The 18,230-nt window shown below is 35.7% G+C and overlaps 1 protein-coding gene across 4 annotated transcripts; it reads left to right on the forward strand.

Moving 5' to 3' along the window:
* Positions 1-1,751: 1,751 nt before the first annotated feature.
* Positions 1,752-17,641, forward strand: pfkfb4a (6-phosphofructo-2-kinase/fructose-2,6-biphosphatase 4a). Of its 4 annotated transcripts, none has more exons than XM_039673534.2 (14): positions 1,752-1,908; positions 6,420-6,536; positions 6,678-6,774; positions 6,866-6,932; positions 8,425-8,499; positions 8,587-8,643; positions 8,726-8,847; positions 8,938-9,145; positions 11,243-11,389; positions 11,461-11,565; positions 12,658-12,787; positions 12,903-12,965; positions 13,054-13,118; positions 16,219-17,641. In XM_039673534.2, the coding sequence occupies exons 1-14, from the start codon at positions 1,860-1,862 to the stop codon at positions 16,276-16,278; spliced, it is 1,362 nt and encodes a 453-aa protein (XP_039529468.1). In that variant the 5' UTR covers positions 1,752-1,859; the 3' UTR covers positions 16,279-17,641. The 4 variants fall into 4 exon arrangements, with proteins under 4 accessions (XP_039529468.1, XP_039529469.1, XP_039529467.1 ...); XM_039673535.2 differs by lacking the exon at positions 16,219-17,641 and adding an exon at positions 15,139-15,854; XM_039673533.2 differs by lacking the exons at positions 1,752-1,908; positions 16,219-17,641 and adding exons at positions 5,249-5,471; positions 15,139-15,854.
* The last annotated feature ends 589 nt before the right edge of the window (positions 17,642-18,230 follow it).

Raw genomic sequence — 18,230 nt, forward strand, 5'->3', positions numbered from 1 at the left:
TATTGTACTTAAATTATGTGTTTATAATAGTAAATATAATAAAACACACACACACAATAATTACTTACAAAAAACAAATAACAAAATATTGGAAGCAAATTAAAACAGATGTTTAAGGCACTTAGTTTTAAGGATTAAAAAAAAATAGAATGACAAAACTTGTATCAATTTTAACAAATCTACATTTGCGTACGCATATAATCAAACTGTTTATTACCCCAAAATTCAATCTCTTTTTTTTTCTTTAAAAAAACACCCATTAACAATATGATATTCAGATCAATGTGTTTACATGAGAGGGATGTTCTTTCAATTTCCTGACTGTATCTCATTTTTTATATATTATGGAATGAACTGATTGTATTTGACATACAGAAAGCAAGTGCCTGCCTGTGCCGTGAGAGCCAGGAATGGGGAAAACTAAGGCTTGAGCCAGGGTCACTCACTATGGCCTTTATAAAGAATGTTCCGGATAGACGCGTAAAGGTCACGATCTGTTGTCACAAGTTGTGTATTTATTTTCAGCCTTCCCTACTTTCTTGTTTACATATGTTATACTCCACTTTTTCCATTGACACTGTAAATATATTTTCAGACCTCCCACGTTTTTAACAATTTGTGCTTTTGTAAAAATAGTACACTTTCTGATGGAAAGATCACAAGTGTGTGTTTGCTTCCATCAGATCACAATTACATCCTGTCCTGGGACCCTTCTTAATTTCATGCCGTCATCAGAATTTCATGTCCCAGACTGAACTTCGCTGTAACTATGTCACACTTTTGACTTTTTTCTCATACCGAAAGCAAGTCAAGCTCAAACCATTTCAACTTTGTTTATTGATTGATATTCACCCACCATGTGAATAGTTATTATCACCATGCACAGACCTGCTGTGACCTATCTCCTGACTTGGCCTGTGTTCACACAGCTCTTATCTGTTTTTACTGTGGCGTCATGGTATGTGTTGGGTCGTGACTGACATGTTCCAGCCGTACAGGCTAAAAATGTTTTTGAATGCAGAATCACTGCATAGTCCAGCAGGTCAAGATGTTCCTAATATAGCCGAGACATTTCCTTAGAGACAGCGAGTGATTAAAACACCTCTCCTATAATAGTAGGCATATGTAGGCCTTGTTGAATTAGATTTTAATTGATTCTCCACAATGGTTTAATTCCTTATGATCTATCCATCTATCCATCCAGCCTGTAATTCAAGATTATGTATAAGATGTTTTGGTATGTGCTGCTATTAGATAGATAGAGATAGATAGATAGATAGATAGATAGAAAGATAGATAGATAGATAGATAGATAGATAGATAGATAGATAGATAGATAGATAGATAGATAGATAGATAGATAGATAGATAGATAGATAGATAGATAGATAGATAGATAGATAGATAGATAGATAGATAGATAGATAGATAGATAGATATTATAGTATTATAATAGTGACAAAATGTTGTTATTTTTAGAACTTCCATATACGATTATATCATTTATACATAGTAAACTATATTTAGCCTACTATATTATAGTTATGTAGTTAAATAAAATAAAAAAACTGTCATATAAAATTAAATTGTTTTGGGCGTGTTCAAAACGAAAACAAATGATCACATTCCCGCGAAAGTAACATACAAAAATTGCATAACACTGCGCAACAGTATCAACACAAACTTTCCCCTGATTCTTTCTAATGAAGGGTGGGTGTGTCCGCTCACCTCTGCCTCGCAGCGATTGGCTGAGCCACCTGTCAATCAGTGGGCGTGTGCGCTTGTGTTTTCGCATACTTCTCCTTTATACCTCAAGGCTCGAGCATCAAAATAAAGCACTAACACACAAAACGCGGACAATGAGGGGTGCCAGCCGGTCCAAAAACACGCAGAATCTGGATAAAAGGGGTAAGGAACATGAGGTTATGGCTGTTCTATGGCGGAAGCAGCTGGTATTGTGTACGCGACGAGGAAGAAGTAAACAAGACTCTGTCACGTAGGCGCGTGTGTGTTGGACTCAACAGTCCACGAGCTGTTTATTTGAGCATAATTATATATATATATATATATATATATATATATATATGGTCTGTTAATAATATACTCACATAACCTATGGTTATACATTGCTGTAAACCATGCGCGTGGTCTAAAAATAAACTGGAGCTGTGTTCTGTGTTATGCATTGAATGAATGAAGATAAGCACGTAGTGTTCAGGTCATGTGCTGCATGCATTGAGGTATGTGCACCAAAGATCGATTTCATTTGGGCTGTGAAGCGTTTTGTGTTTGTGTTGGACATGTCATTCATGCTGTGGAGGAGTTGAGGTCAAATCCTGGCCATATTTGTTAGATAATGGAGGTAAACTGCAGCTTGTCCAGTTGTAAAAATAGAATACTATGGCCTAGAGAGAAGACAAAAATCAGCAGAATTATATCATTAAGGTTATCAGCAAAGGATAAATATTATAATGAACACAGCTACTGAAGCATTTCTTCCAGATTTGTTCAAATGACAGGAAAATGAGGAGCTTGGCTTGCAGTAATGCATAGCAATTTGGGCTGATAATTAAATGGTGTGTAGGTTTGTAGCCATCCCTAAAGTATTGCCAAACCCATTGTGATGGGAAAGACAGATTCCAAACTAACTAAAGCCAATGGAACTCACAAGTCAGATATTTCAAGCTATCATACGGAGACAAGATAAGCTGTTTTTGGTGATTGTGATATGTTTTGAGAGATTATGATTTGTTGTTTGCAATATTCCACACCCACTTTTTCCTCGAACTACCAGATCATCTGAATGGTGATTTATGCGTTTGATTACTACCTGCAAAATATGATTCATAGTTTGACAATAGACTCTATTGTATAATAAAATCTAGAATTGGGAGTGAAATGAAAGATTGTAGAGGTTTTGTGGTTTACTAGTTCCTTATCCAGAACAGCTTAGTTTCGGTTGAAAGATCTGTTGCAAGTCATGATTGTTTTTTTTTTTTCATTGTTTTTTTAAGAAAATGTCTACGGTACCAGGAGAAAAATCTGTTACTAATATGCATGTGTTGTTAAATAAGAAACTGTCCTTTAACTTAAGCTGAAAAGGCATTCTAACATTGCATAGCCTCATTGTTTTTCTTCCTTAGATGAACTGTTAACACATTTCAGTGCCAAGACATTGTGCACTGATATAAACACATGACGTTTCTCACAAATCACTGTTATTATGAAGCTATTCTCACAGCTGAAGTCAAATCCCCTACCCACAATCCATAGGGTGCGTAGCCAACATGTCTCTTTCTTGCCATCTAGTGGATAATTTGTGTGTAGTATCATGACTTTGGCTTTACTTTAACTTCCAAAATGTAAAAAAAGAAGGTTCTGACATTTGTTTTTGCCTTAAAATATATATTATTGTAATTGGCTGCTGTTTTTGAAGGGCAGTGGTTTGATGTTTTAGGTTTAAGCTGAGTCTATGATCTTTCACACTGCGAATTTTGATGGTGACCTTTGACCTACTTTACATTATTTTGGAATTGCGTTTAATACGAGCATCATCTTTAGATCCTAATGTCCCCTGGACAACAGGTTTTACGAGATAGTCAGATTATACCAGTTGTCTTACTGATCTATCCATGTTACAACATGCCAACACACTGCAAAGGCCATTGAAAATGTCCATGATCAGTGTGAAACAGTACAGTATGTTTTTTTGTGTGCATTTTATTTAATCTAAGGGTTTAAGTCTCAAACATGTATGTTAATTTTGTAAATAGTTTCAAAATTTCTATAAAACATTCAAATAATAAAAAAGTAAAATCAAATAATTCAAATAAGCAGTACCACATGGTGCTATGTACAGCTGCACTACTTCCTGAACTTCAGCCAGCTCCTTGTTTATTGTGCCATTATTGTTATTGTGTCTATGCCATTATTGGCCAAACTTGATTAATTCAGGTGTGTCTGATTATTGTTGCCGTGACTACTGAGGTCAGTCACACCTGAATTAATCAAGTTTGGCCAATAATGGCAGACAGGAAACAAGGAGCTGGCTTAAGTTCAGGAAGTAGTGCAGCTGTGCATAAAGTCAAATTTATAAGGCCTTTAGATTAGCTTAAAAATCTGTAAAAATTACAATATACTATGTCATCATCAGATTGATGCAGTTAATGTTTTTTATTTTATTTTTTTAACAAGTAAAAGGCCTTTTAGTTTAATCCTAAAAACGTCCCTCTTCAGGTTTTGGTTTGCATTCCTTTTTGGTGTGAAATCATTAATTATTAGTAAACATTAAATATTAATAACAATATAAAAGCTATTTTTTACAAGATGAATGTTTAATAGACAGAAGCTACTGCCGTTTACATGATTATTCATTCATTTGTCTTTTGGAAAATCACGTTAAAATGTAGGCTATGTATCAAAGACGATACAACAGGCTTTAAATATCTAAATCTTTGGATTGCATTATGTTTTTGCCCCCCACAATTAAAACTGCAGAACTTTCATAAAACTAAGCATTTAAATATTATCTTATAAGACACATTATTAGGAAAGTAACAACTCATATTCAGTAAACGATCCATTTAAAAGTATATATTTTCCTCTTACTATTATTTAATGTCCGGCTTTACAGGGTTAAACATAATGCAAATGTTGCTGTTAGAACTAAACAGTTTGGCTTAGTTACTGAAGAAATTTGTTAACAAAAAACGATAACAATTTAAATCGAGAATCCAAAATAATTAAAGCCCCTTTCACACATCGCGTTGATCTCGGGAAATTGTCCCTGAATTGATGCCGGGATGTGGATATATGCAGGTATTGTCTCGAATTTCGACCCCTTGCCAAATTATTACACCCCTGACTGACCCCTCGTTGAAGATTGCCTAATCCTAACCCCACCCTAATCCTAACCCTTCCCCCGCAACGTTGTGCAATATCCAGTAACCACAAACGACTGATGACTAGTCTATCCAATAGGTCTATCCTCGACAGCGCTGAGAAAAGTAACACATACCACGTGACCACGACGTCTATTCAACAGAATGGATATAGAATGATTATTACACCGACCGACGAACAATTATAACTGTTGAGGTGAAAATATAATATAAATCCAGTAAAACACATATTTTAGGAAGCATTGAATCTCTCCTACGCTTAATCACTATGTTAATAATGTTAACTTGGCATTACGGTAAAGTATCCTATCTACGCATCTCTTCGTGCCGTTACGGTAGGGCCATTCTCTTCCAGTCTCATGACATTCTTCCCCGCGCTGTCTTTAGTGCGCACTGACGGTAATGAAAGCTCGTGTGTTGAGACGACGAATATAATGAGTGTAATAGAGAACAACACGGAGCAATGCGGCAATAGTCTAACCCGAGAGCTCACACAGAATCCTTTAAAGAAAATATGGGTGCCATCTTCCAAAAACGGCCTTCCAGAGAGACACATTAGTCAAAGAAAGGGTAAGTATGGATGAAAGGATGAGACCCGGACACTGATGCTGGAGTCGGATGAGGGTTACAGGGGCTTTCTGATGCAACACTTCAATGGTGATACAATTTAGTAGTGTCTGAAACAAATCTAGAGGCTTTTCGTGTGATTGCATTTTTAAAATTAAACATTAAATGCGATTTAAGAAGATTAACGTTTCATACATTGAAGTGAATGATTGAGTTATTTATGTATATTTGTAAATAATGGTCATTATAACAATGTAAATTGATACATAATATTACGCAGTTCACTAGTAAATGCGTTTTCAAATAAACTATAAATATATAGTAATAACAGAAATAAAAGCCGAATAATAATAATAATAATTTAAAAAATGAAATTATTTCACATCACATATGTTCAGCATTCTCACGGTAAAAACTTGTAAAATTAGGGAATTTAGAAAAAAAAATGTTTTCTATGCCAGGGAAAGTCATGGAAATGAATAACATCTTAAAAGTCATGTAAATCAAATGATCAGTTATGCTCTGCTCTAAAAATATTTCTACGGCTAAATATTGCTCTTGTAAAACTATTGTTCTTGTTCTGTTAAAGAACTGGTTCAGCTCCCAAAAGCTATTCTAATATCAATATTGGTGTATTTCTTTAAATACTTTATCATTTCAAATGTAAAACAATAATTCCCACACATTTTAGATTGCAGCAATTTCTAGGACTCTGTGGACATTGGTATGATATTATGCAATTTGATGTGGAGATACCAAAATGACTTCTGCTCTACAATGACAACTCAGAATCTATTAATGCAATAAAAAGGTCAGCTAAACTGCACAGAGATTAAAACATTTCTGTGTAAACACCATTTGGTGTGATGAATGACAGTTCACCTGTAGTATATGTGAAGAATATTATTGTCAAAAATAATGTTCATGAGCTGCTTTTCTTTTTTCTTCCAGTATGCATGACCAACTGCCCCACACTTATAGTAACCGTGGGTCTCCCGGCCAGAGGAAAGACCTACATCTCCAAGAAACTGACACGCTACCTCAACTGGATTGATGTTCCGACGAAAGGTACAAAGCACATGCAGTGTGATTCTCAAATAAAATGATGATTTGTGATGGCTGTTTAAATGCTGGCCAAGTGTTTTTTGTTCCAGATGTGTGGCTTTGCTGATCCCGAAATTGGTTTGTCTTGGTTTTTCACTTCCGCAGAGTTTAACGTTGGGCAGTACAGACGTGAATGTGTGAAGATATACAAATCCTTTGAGTTCTTCAGGCCAGATAATGAAGAGGGGCTTAAAATAAGGAAGTAAGACATATAGTTTATCAATGGTGGTCAATTACAATATAAAATAAAACCACAGGTTTAAAAAGCTCATGTGATTTCTTGTCTCTTTTAGGCAGTGTGCACTGGCAGCTCTCAATGACGTTCGGCAGTACCTCACAGATGAGGGCGGCCAAGTGGCGGTAAGGAACACATTGAATTGAACAGAGAATTGTTATACAAATACTGTGCTCAAGTAAGTTATCTTGGCTAAGTTAACATTAATATACGCATCTTTTCTGTAAGTTTAGGCCTTCATCCACACTAAGATAACTATCATGAAACTAGTCTAGTCATGACTAGATGATAGCTAGTCATGAAATGCATATTATACCTATAGATATCTATGGCTGTACCGGAATGGGCCTGCTAATTTTTCATATGTTTTAGCTTACCTCAAGGGCATCCAAGATGTAGGTGTCTGTGTTTCCACATTATTTTCGTTCATGTCTATCAGTCATATAATAGAGGTCACCACCTCAAAGAGCATACACAGAGAAGTCCAAATTAAACATGATTTAATGACTCGTAAATGTAAGTACACATTGATGTCCTAAGACACGAAACGAGCGGTTTGTGTGAGAAAACAAACAGTATTTATATCGTTTTTACCTCTTGTAACCACAGCCACGTCCAAGTGATCTGAGGGCGCGGGCGCTTCGGTCTGCACATGCGCCGGAAGTGATCTCTCACACTATTGCGGAAAAATACAATGTCGTTAGTTGATATATCGAAATCATCTTCCATTGTGATTTCCTCTATATGTAAATATGTTTAGGTAACACTTCCGAAATCTTTGTGTAAACAATGAGTGACGTACACGCGCGAGACATCACTTCCGGCGCTTGCCGGCGTCCCTCAGATCACTTGGACGTGGCTGTGGTTACAAGAGGTAAAAACGATATAAATACTGTTCGTTTTCTCACACAAACCGCTCGTTTCGTGTCTTAGGCCATCAATGTTATACTTACATTTACGAATCATTAAATCATGTTTAATTTGGACTTCTCTGTGCATGCTCTTTGAGGTGGTGACCATAGACCTCCATTATATGACTGACAGACAAGAACGGTTTGACCTAAAAATATCAAAATTGAAACTACTGTGGAAACAAAGACACCTACATCTTGGATGCCCTCGAGGTAAACTAAAACATACCAAAAATTAATTTCAAAGTGAACTATCCCTTTAATATAATATTCCTGCAATGATGACAGAAAAGATGACGGACGTGAATCAATTAAAACTAACTTAAGCTGTAAAATCACTTTATTCTAGACTAGAGCTGTCATAAAGCCAAAACAATCTCTGCTACTTAAATATCCTATTATCACTGTAAAGCAGCTTTGGAACTATGTTGTTAAAAGCGATATATAAATGAAGATGACTTGACTTGACTAGGTGTGTCCCCAATATGTGCACTTATGCATTATTCTTTTGCGTTTTGTAGCGTGTGTGCAGACCTTATTCACTGCAGTTTAAACACCTGGATGATTCACCTAATTAACCTAAAAAATGAAGTGTGGAATGTTGGACACAGCATATACTGAATAAGTGTATAGTGCGTCATTTAGGCCACAACTATTGTCTCTAGCTCCAATTTAACCTCTGGCCATGTTGATCTTCATTTCTCAGGTTTTTGATGCCACAAACACAACAAGAGAAAGAAGAGAGACAATCATCAGATTTGCAGAGCAGAATGGTTTCAAGGTGCTGGAAATGGGATAATTCATCTACGATATTTATCTCATGTGTTTCTCACTTCAGTGGTTTTAAAACAGTCTTTTCACATCACAGGTTTTCTTTGTAGAATCTGTGTGTGAAGACCCTGACGTTATTGCAGAGAACATTGTGGTAAGTCTCAGAAAAGCAGAGTGTTTTATTCACCTTGTTTTGACTGTTTTTGGTCTAAATTTGTGGGTTTGGTTTTTTTCAGCAAGTGAAGTTGGGCAGCCCAGACTACACACACTGTAACACAGAAGAGGCTGTAGCAGACTTTATGAAGAGGATAAAATGTTATGAAAACTCCTATGAGCCACTGGATGAGGAACTGGACCGGTAAATGCCATTTTGGTGCTGTTGAATTAAATCCAATCTATCTTGAATCCATGAATTTAACATCTTTTGTGTGTGTGTGTGTGTGTTCAGGGACCTTTCGTTCATAAAGATCATCGATGTGGGAAGGCGGTACCTAGTAAACCGGGTTCAGGACCACATACAGAGCCGAATAGTTTACTACCTCATGAACATCCATATCACACCCCGCTCCATCTACTTGTGCCGGCATGGAGAGAGTGATCTGAACGTCAAAGGTCGTATCGGAGGAGATTCGGGCCTTTCGGCAAGGGGAAAGCAGGTAAGCTGTAAAGGCCTATTTACATCGAGTCATTGTTTTAAGCTCTTGTCGGTCTTGAAATATGCATTTCTAACAGTAAGAGGAAGTGCATTCCATAACCTGGGTGTGCAGCGACTGAGAAAGCTCTCTCCCCCATTCATTTTAATCTACAAGGAGGCTCCTGAAGAGGAGCAGAGTCAGCAGAACAAAGAGAACGACAAGGCGTGTTCAGGGTGACTAAGTCACAGATATAAGAGTGGCTATTCCATGCCTAGCTTGTATGTTAGTGTGAGAGTTTTAAAGGAGTAGTTCACTTTAAAAAAACTTTTTTTAATTTACTCACCCCCGTGTCACGATGAATAAGGGTCTTATCAAGTGTAACAATCGCTCATATAAGCGAAAGAATGACATGGACATCTTGGATGACATGGGGGTGAGTAAATTATCAGCAAAAGTCCTTTAAAAACGACACACGAACTCCTTTAAAAACAACACACGACTGAACAGGAAGCCAATGCAAAATATAAAGCACGCCTGTGTGCAAAATGTGCAAATTAGCCTTTCAGCATCAGGCAAAGTAAGAGCAAGGCCTAATTATAGCAATGTTTGGTGATTGCAAATTTTTGTTATACTCTTAATATGTGAATCTAATGTCAGATAAGTGTATAAAATCACACCAAGGCCATCCATCATCAAATTAATTTTTCATTCATATAAAATGAAGAAAATCACGGTTTCCACAAAGATATTGTTTTCAAAATATTTCTTGAGCTCCAAATCAGCATATTAGAATAATTTTTGAAGGATCATGACACTGAAGACTAAAGGAATAAATTACGTTTTAAGATATATTAAAATAGAAAACTACTTTTTAAAATAGTTTTTACTGCATTTTTGATTAAATAAATTGATTAAATATAATAATGATGAAATAAACTAATTTTACTGACCCCAAACTTTTTGAACAGTAGTGTAGATTAATGGATATAATACTCAATTTTGCACTGGATCCAGAATCCAACAGTGTGAATTGAACACTTCAGTATCAGGTGAAATGATTGATTTTATTTTTTATTTATTTCAACAAAAACAGTGACATTATTTTCTTTTTAGAGCTGCTTTACAGCTGGATTGAACTCTTTTTAACAAAAACACGCTAGTCTCAGAACAGCTACAGGGGTGTAAATCGTAGAGCTTGTAGTTCGTAAAAGAGCTTTTGATGCGGACCCGAGTTCGAATCCGCCTTTTGCCGAACATATGAGATGTAAAAAGTACGGTATAAACTAACATGAAGGTCTCTAGCGTTATATTTTGCCAATGAACTAAAATCGAAACCATGATATGGATTTTTTGCCTTCATAAAACAGCACAAGACTTTAAGAATAGGCATTCTGTTTGTGCTGGGTGATTTAAAGAAAAGTGTGCACTTTGCTCATGCGATCAGTATGGTTATCTGGTGTTTTCTCCTAACTAAAAGCTCAAGCGTTTATTTCTTGCAAGTGTAGAAATAAGGACTGTATTATAGTGTAATGTAGACTTTTTTAGTCTAAAAAAATAAAAATATACTTAAAATACTAAAATATAGGAGTTTTTCCTGTGAGTAAGACTGGAAAACCCGTAGTGGATGACATCGGAGTGATAACAGAAGGCTTAGAGTGCAGAGAGGAACGTGTTTTGACTCCAGTCCTGGTTTTGCGTCTGCGCCGTTAGGAGCTCAACATCTGTCTCGCATGCACGATCGCTCTAGATTAGAGGATATTTTAACTAATTTGCGGTAAAACTAGTCGCTCAACTGATGGATCTATAGATAAACTCATCTTTCAGGTATTTTGCCGACTGACATGACACTTAAGCGTGAGAAATCGGGGGTGTGGCGTGAGAGCGTGAGAATTGGCTCAATTGCGTGAGTCTCACGCTCAGTGCGTGAGAGTTGGCAGCACTAAGGCAGTAATACAGTACGATCAGTTAATGTTCGCCCAAAATATGAACGCGTTCAGACACAACACTGAACCCTAGTTATTAGCCATAACATGCAAGTAATCATCAGTCCAACTGAAGTTTCCGTGCTTCTGTGTTAGTTAGCAATTAAAACCAGTTTTGTTTTTCATCCCCTCTCAGTTTGCCGACGCTTTGGGCCAGTTTATCCAGTCGCAGAATATCAGTGATTTGAAGGTGTGGACGAGTCAGATGAAGAGGACCATACAGACGGCAGAAGCTGTGCATGTACCATATGAACAGTGGAAAGCTCTCAATGAGATAGATGCCGTAAGTATCTTGTTTATGACTGAAATGCCCTTATTTTCGAGATATTGTGTTAATGGACTCCGTGTGTTTAGGGTGTTTGCGAGGAGCTCATGTATGAGGAGATCCAGCTGAAGTTTCCTCTGGAGTTTGCATTACGAGACCAGGACAAATATCGTTATCGCTATCCCAAAGGAGAGGTCAGTTTACATGAATCAGTGCATTTGCCACATACATCATAACGAGATGTATTTTAGCTTTCATATTTTATCATTCAGTGTTTGTATTGCTCTTTTATGTCCCTTTGGCGACATCCTCGCATTAAACACTCATGAAATAAATGTTGCTGGTTGGTTGCTAGGCTCTCTATTACTCATGGCCAAATCCTCCCAAATGGAGTAAACAAGTCTGTTTTTTAGGCTGTATATTGAAGTTGTTCCCAAAGTGCCTCTTATTGACATTTTCATTCGGTGTTATTACTCTGACTAAGCACATCAGACACAATTACCCTCCGCCCGCACATCCACGCTTCCATTTGCTCCTCTGTTCTTCAGAGCAAGCAGTTCTCATTTAGATCAATATCTCAAAGCTGTTTACTCGGAGAGTGTTACAGCAGCACACTGTTCTCACTGTATTAGATAAAGACTGGGTGCAAGGTCTTCGTCACATGTTTAAGTTTGTGTGTGGTGTAAGGTTAAGGGTGTGTGGATTAGGACTGCACATCATTTAATATCAATTGAGTTTGTAATATTTCAGTTGTGAGAGCAGTTTCTGTGAACGTATGATTTGAACTGTAACGTTTGTCGTGTTTGATAATAGGTCTCTTATTTAATATAATGAGTTTTAATTAGGGATAGGCAACGATTAATCGCATCCAAAATAAAACTTTGTGTTTACATAATATATGTGTGTAGTGTAATTAATTTGTATATATAAATACCCACACATGCATGTATATATGTAAGAAAAAATGTGTTATTAATATATCAAATATTTATATATAATATTAATTGTGAATAAATATATATAAAATATATACATGCATGTGTGGGTATTTATATATAGAAATTAATTATACACACTACACACACATTATGTAAACACAAACTTTTATTTTGGATGCGATTAATCGCGATTAATCGTTGCCCATCCCTAGTTTTAATGGATTTAACGATCAGTGTTTAGTGAAAATCATCTGACTCAATTCATTGAAAAATGCATAGATTAATAGAGACATTAATCTTTGGATTTGAAGAATCGTATAATAATGAACATCTCTCTCCTCCTCACAGTCCTATGAAGACTTGGTCCAGCGTCTGGAGCCCGTGATCATGGAGTTAGAGCGGCAGGAAAACGTTCTGGTCATCTGTCATCAAGCCGTCATGAGATGCCTGCTGGCCTACTTTCTGGACAAGACTGCAGGTGATGACCACCATGACACCAGAGACGGATCAACGTATCTCTTTTTAAATCCCAGTTCACTTGTACAGAGTTGCACAAAGTCATCTAAAGTCTAAAATCTTTTCGTCTCTTGCAGAGGAACTTCCTTATCTGAAATGCCCTCTACACACAGTATTGAAGTTAACACCAGTGGCCTATGGTAAGACAGGAAATCTTTCTCAGCTAACATGGACATTATTCTTTAAATAATGCGTTGATTGTGATTGTGAATCGTCCTGTGTCTCCAGGCTGTAAGGTGGAGTCAGTCTGTTTGAAAGTGGAGGCTGTTAATACACACAGAGACAGACCTACGGTAAGACTCATAAATGCAGTCACTTAGGTGGTTAAAAGCCTCCCCATCTGTTGTGGCTTAAGGGAAAGTGTGCAGTCAGTCTGTAGTTATACTTGAGAACTCTTCTGTGTAATAAAGTGATTAAGCCTTGTGGTCTCCTGGGCCTCAGCCGTTGCATGATAAATGTGGTCTTGGGCTCATTTATGAATTTACCCAGGGTGAAACACTTTATTAGGTTTACTGCAGCATGCCAGTTTATGAAACATATCATTTTTTCAAGAGTTTACATACCTTTCTATTATGGAAGTTTGTTTCTGCCACAGAATAAAATAAAAATAAAAAAGTTAATTCAGAGTTTTTATCTCTCACAATTTTCTCTCTCTCATAGTTTTGAGTTTATATCTCACAATTGTGACTATTTCTTTCTTTCTCTCTCATAGTTTTGAGTTTATATCTCACAATTCTGACTTTTTTCTCATAGTTGCAAGTTTATATCTCGCAATTATGACTTATTAACCTCAGAATTTGCTAGTTTACATTTTGCAACACTGACTTTTTTCTCAGAATTGTCAGATATAAACTGGCAACTGCGCTAAAAAAAGTCAGTTCAAAATTTTGATTTTTTTTCCCCCATGCAATTGTGAGTTCATATCTTGCAATTTGAACTTTATAACTGAAAGCTCTCACTTTTTTCAGCATTTTTCAGCTTTCACTTTTTTATCATAGTTTTAAATTTACATCTCACGATTATGACTTTTTTTCTCAGAATTTTCTAGTTTATATCCTGCGATTATGACTTTTTTTTGTCAGAATTGTGAAATATAAACTTGTAATTGCGACGAAAAAAAAAGTTAAATTAAAATTCACTTTTTTTTTCTTGCTTGCAATTGTGAGTTTATATCTTGCAATTCGAACTTTAGAACTCCAAGTTTTCTCTTATTTCACAATTAGCTCTGGATTCTGACTTTTTTCTCATAATTGTCAGATATAAACTGGCAATTGCGCCAAAAAATAGTCAGTTCAAAATTTAGATTTTTTTCCCCCATCCTATTGTGATTTTATATCTTGCAATTCAGAGTCAGACTTTATAACTTAAAGTTCTCACTTTTTTCAGCATTTATCTCACAATTCAGACTTTTTTTTTTATCATAGTTTAGCTTTTTTCTCAGAATTTTCTAGTTTATATCCTGCAATTATGACTTTTTTTCTCAGAATTTTCTAGTTTATATCCTGCAATTATGACTTTTTTTTGTCAGAATTGTGAAATATAAACTTGTAATTGCGACGAAAAAAAGTTAAATTAAAATTCAAATTTTTTTTCTTGCTTGCAATTCTGACTTTCTCATAATTGTCAGATAAAAACTGGCAATTGCGCCAAAAAAAGTCAGTTCAAAATTTAGATTTTTTTCCCCCATCCAATTGTGATTTTTATATCTTGCAATTCAGACTTTATAACTTAAAGTTCTCACTTTTTTCAGCATTTATCTCACAATTCAGACTTTTTTTTATCATAGTTTCTCTTTTTTCTCAGAATTTTCTAGTTTATATCCTGCAATTATGACTTTTTTTCTCAATTTTCTATTTTATATCCTGCAATTATGACTTTTTTTCAGAATTTTCTAGTTTATATCCTGCAATGGACTTTTTTTTGTCGGAATTGTGCAATATAAACTTGTAATTGAGACGAAAAAAAGTTGCATTAAAATTCACTTTTTTTTCTTTCTCGTAATTGTGAGTTCATATCTTGCAATTCATACTTTAGAACTCCCATTTCACAATTAGCTCTTAATTCTGACTTTTTTCTCAGAACTGTGAGATATAAACTTTCAATTGCGAGGAAAAAAGTCCAAATTGTGTGATTAAATAGTTGCAATTACCTTTTTTATCTTTGTATTTCATGGCAGAGACAAGCTTCCATATTTTATCCGGCTCTTGATTTGTGTGTGCACTGATGCATTTGTTTTACGGTTCTGTTACATCGTCGCCACGCACTCACCTCATTTATTAACGTGACGTCATTCCCTGTGTTTGCTTCAAACAGAACGTAGATGTGTCACGGCAGGCGGAAGAGGCTTTGTTAACAGTGCCAGATCATCAATGACAGATCCTTGTTCCTCACACACCATTGCCCCATCCCCCATCCCCATAGACACTCTAAAATGCATTGCCTAAAAAACATAGGCAGATTTTACAGCTCAATAAATGCCTTTTGAATTACAACTCGGATGCGATGAACTCTGAGATAATTATGTACAGAATGAACTTGTTTTTAAATGAATTTATTCAGTTTGTGTTCCTCTGTTCATTGATGTGTTAATACTAAGCCGCACTTTATCACAAATGCACACTGAAGTTTTTCAGTTCCTGCTGCACATGAATGTAACCGCTGCTATGAGGGAACACCAGTCACTCCAGTAGCACGTGCATTTTATTTATCGTGCACGTAAATGAATGCATTTGTAAATTAGGTTGGGTTTTAGCTGGTTAATTTTACATTTTAATTATTCGTCTCTTCCTAATTCAGGAATGTGTATTGTGTTTATAAGAATGGTGAAGTTTTGTAGCTGGCTGAGCCTTATTGTGCTCTTGGAAGAAAGACATTTTAGATTTTACGTACTAATTCATAGTCATTTTTTCAATTATTTGAAACACTAAGGAATGTCATAATGTGAAACTGTCCTCTTCTGTTTACTGAGGAGGAAAAATATCTACTGTAATGTCCATTTGCGATGCTAATAAAATGTATTTGAATAGTGATATCCTGTCTCTCTTTACATTCACTCAAACATTAAAAAACAAAGACAGAACAGCTTCTGACACATATTTGTAATACACTGCAAAAAATTCTTCTGAAGAAACTACCATAAAATGATAACATGAACATGGCAGATACCAAATTACAGTGATAAAAGGCAGCAATGTGGTTTGTGTCAGTGAACTTTGACCTGAAGTCAAAGGGAGACATTAAGCTGATACAAGCTTTTGTCCCTTGACCCCTGTGATTACATTTATTGCTTTATTTTTTTTTAAATAACCAGTACCAGTTCAGAAAAAAAAAGTCTTAAGTTACGTTAGAAAAATCAACCATATAATAGTCTGTCATTTTCTGTTCTTTTCCTAGAACGTTAATGTGCACCGTACTGCCGAGGACGCCCTACAGACGGTCCCGCCGCACCTCTGACCTACAACCACTTCGCCTTCTCACCGTTCACTACACCTGGGTCTCCGATCCAAGCCTGGGATTACCATTTAAAGGTCAACCCTGCCTTCAGATAGACTCCCGGTCATGTTCTGCTCTGTCTTGTAAACCTGGAATCAGTTGAAGTGTAAGAGATCTACTGGTTGTATATAGTATGTGGTTTGTCACTCTATTTTTTGAAAGAGCCATTATCAGTTTACATGGCATGAGATACACGGAGCCCGGGAGATTTTGTTTGCACTTAAGGGGTGTGGGAAATATGTGTTCCAGATGGATGTTGAATTAAATACTATGGTTCTTATGTGTGAGATATGTCAATCATACCTATGGGATCTGCAGGTATGTATTTGTGCTCTCATTTTGTCAAATCTAACAGGAAATCTCTCTGTTATTTTGAGGGATGGATGACAAAAATGTTGCTTGTTTGTGTGTGTACATACAGTACAAATCAAAGAAAAGCACTCATTGCGTGTCAAAGAATTGTATTTAGTTCAACTCCCTCTAATGATGGAGCATCTTTATCTTAATGTTTTATATGTTTTACGAGTTTAAAAATAAACGTTGATATTTAAATCAGACACTGATTATTATTTTAAATCAACACTGATAGTTGCTCAAGCAAGTATTTTTAAAACCTTTCAATTTTATTCAGAGTAATTTTGCAGAATATACTGACTTTCCAACGGTGAATTTAACTGCATTTTTTTTTTTTCTGAAAAATGTAAGTGCTTGTGAGAAACAACATAAGCTGTTTGTTACATTAACAAATTTGGGAACAAGATAAAAATCTCAGTATTTGTATTCATAATGTTAACCATCAATGTCCACAAAATATAGTGCAATCCGAGTCTGTAATTCCTTTTGTCCATCAAAACATGTTTAGATCGATTGAAATGTTGCCTCAAACCATATCCAAAGAGTGCTGTGATAATTACTTTTGAAACAGATCTTGACTATATGAATGAGATTTTCTGGAGTATGACTGGTTGTATTATGAGTATTTAGTGCCAGTATCACACTAAAAATATATATTGATGTAACAGTGCATCAATAATAAATTTTAATTTATTGAATGTATTAATACATACAAATATATAAAGATATGGTTTGATGTAATGGTGCATCAATAGTAAATTTGAATTAATTAAATGGAGTGTCTGTGTATCCAAATAAATGTTGATTCGAGATAACAAAGAGACGAATATTGTATAGCTAGCAGCATCTTGGGTAAATAATCTATTTGATGTCAAATTACATGGATTTTTTTGTTGAAACATTGGAAAAACAATATATGTTTGTGTGTGTTTGAATTGTATCTGCTCATTGAATAAACATTTTGTGGTGATTTGTTGTCGAAATATTTTATTGTAGCCTACTGTGTACAGTCAAAAACAATAAGCTACTTAAGACCATGTGTTTGACTGATAAGGATTTTTTGTCTTATATATTCCATCTCAAAGGATAAGAACAGCCTTTTTTTAATCAAATTAATTAACCCCCCAAAAATATTTTGCGTTACTCGATGGCACCACGAAAAAACACCTCTTGGTGTTGAATAGAAAACATGGAATGGATCTCGAGAGGAGTAACTGTAGAGCGCTTTGAGAGGCGGAAGGGAACCTCTTTCGCTCCAATTTTAGTCGTTACTCCAGACCGCGTTTTCATCTATTCGTTGATTGGTGGTGACCATAAAATAAATAAAAATGGTGTGACAGGCTTGATGTTTTTTTGGTCGGGTTTTATTTATTTATTTGTTTTTACAGTCTTTGGTTATGACAAAAGCGTGATGCTTTCGGATTCTGGGAAGGAACTATTTTAGTTGGCGGCCAAGAAACGTAAGTCAAGCTACTCAATTAATAATTACTTGTTTCAAGAACTTTTAGGAAATCAATATTACACTCTCAATAGAGCTGTAGAACTAAATATTAACACGG

Source organism: Pimephales promelas, chromosome 21, assembly GCF_988280905.1.
Source record: "Pimephales promelas chromosome 21, fPimPro1.hap1.1, whole genome shotgun sequence".
NCBI classification, from domain to species: domain Eukaryota; kingdom Metazoa; phylum Chordata; class Actinopteri; order Cypriniformes; family Leuciscidae; genus Pimephales; species Pimephales promelas.

What these genes read in the sequence shown, in the direction of transcription:
- pfkfb4a (XM_039673533.2), top strand. Translation starts at nt 5,261, where the DNA reads ATGACATTCTTCCCCGCGCTGTCTTTAGTGCGCACTGACGGTAATGAA. An exon ending in GATTGATGTTCCGACGAAAG is followed by an intron (nt 6,537 to 6,677) that starts GTACAAAGCACA and finishes TCACTTCCGCAG; the next exon opens with AGTTTAACGTTGGGCAGTAC. An exon ending in GAGGGGCTTAAAATAAGGAA is followed by an intron (nt 6,775 to 6,865) that starts GTAAGACATATA and finishes TGTCTCTTTTAG; the next exon opens with GCAGTGTGCACTGGCAGCTC.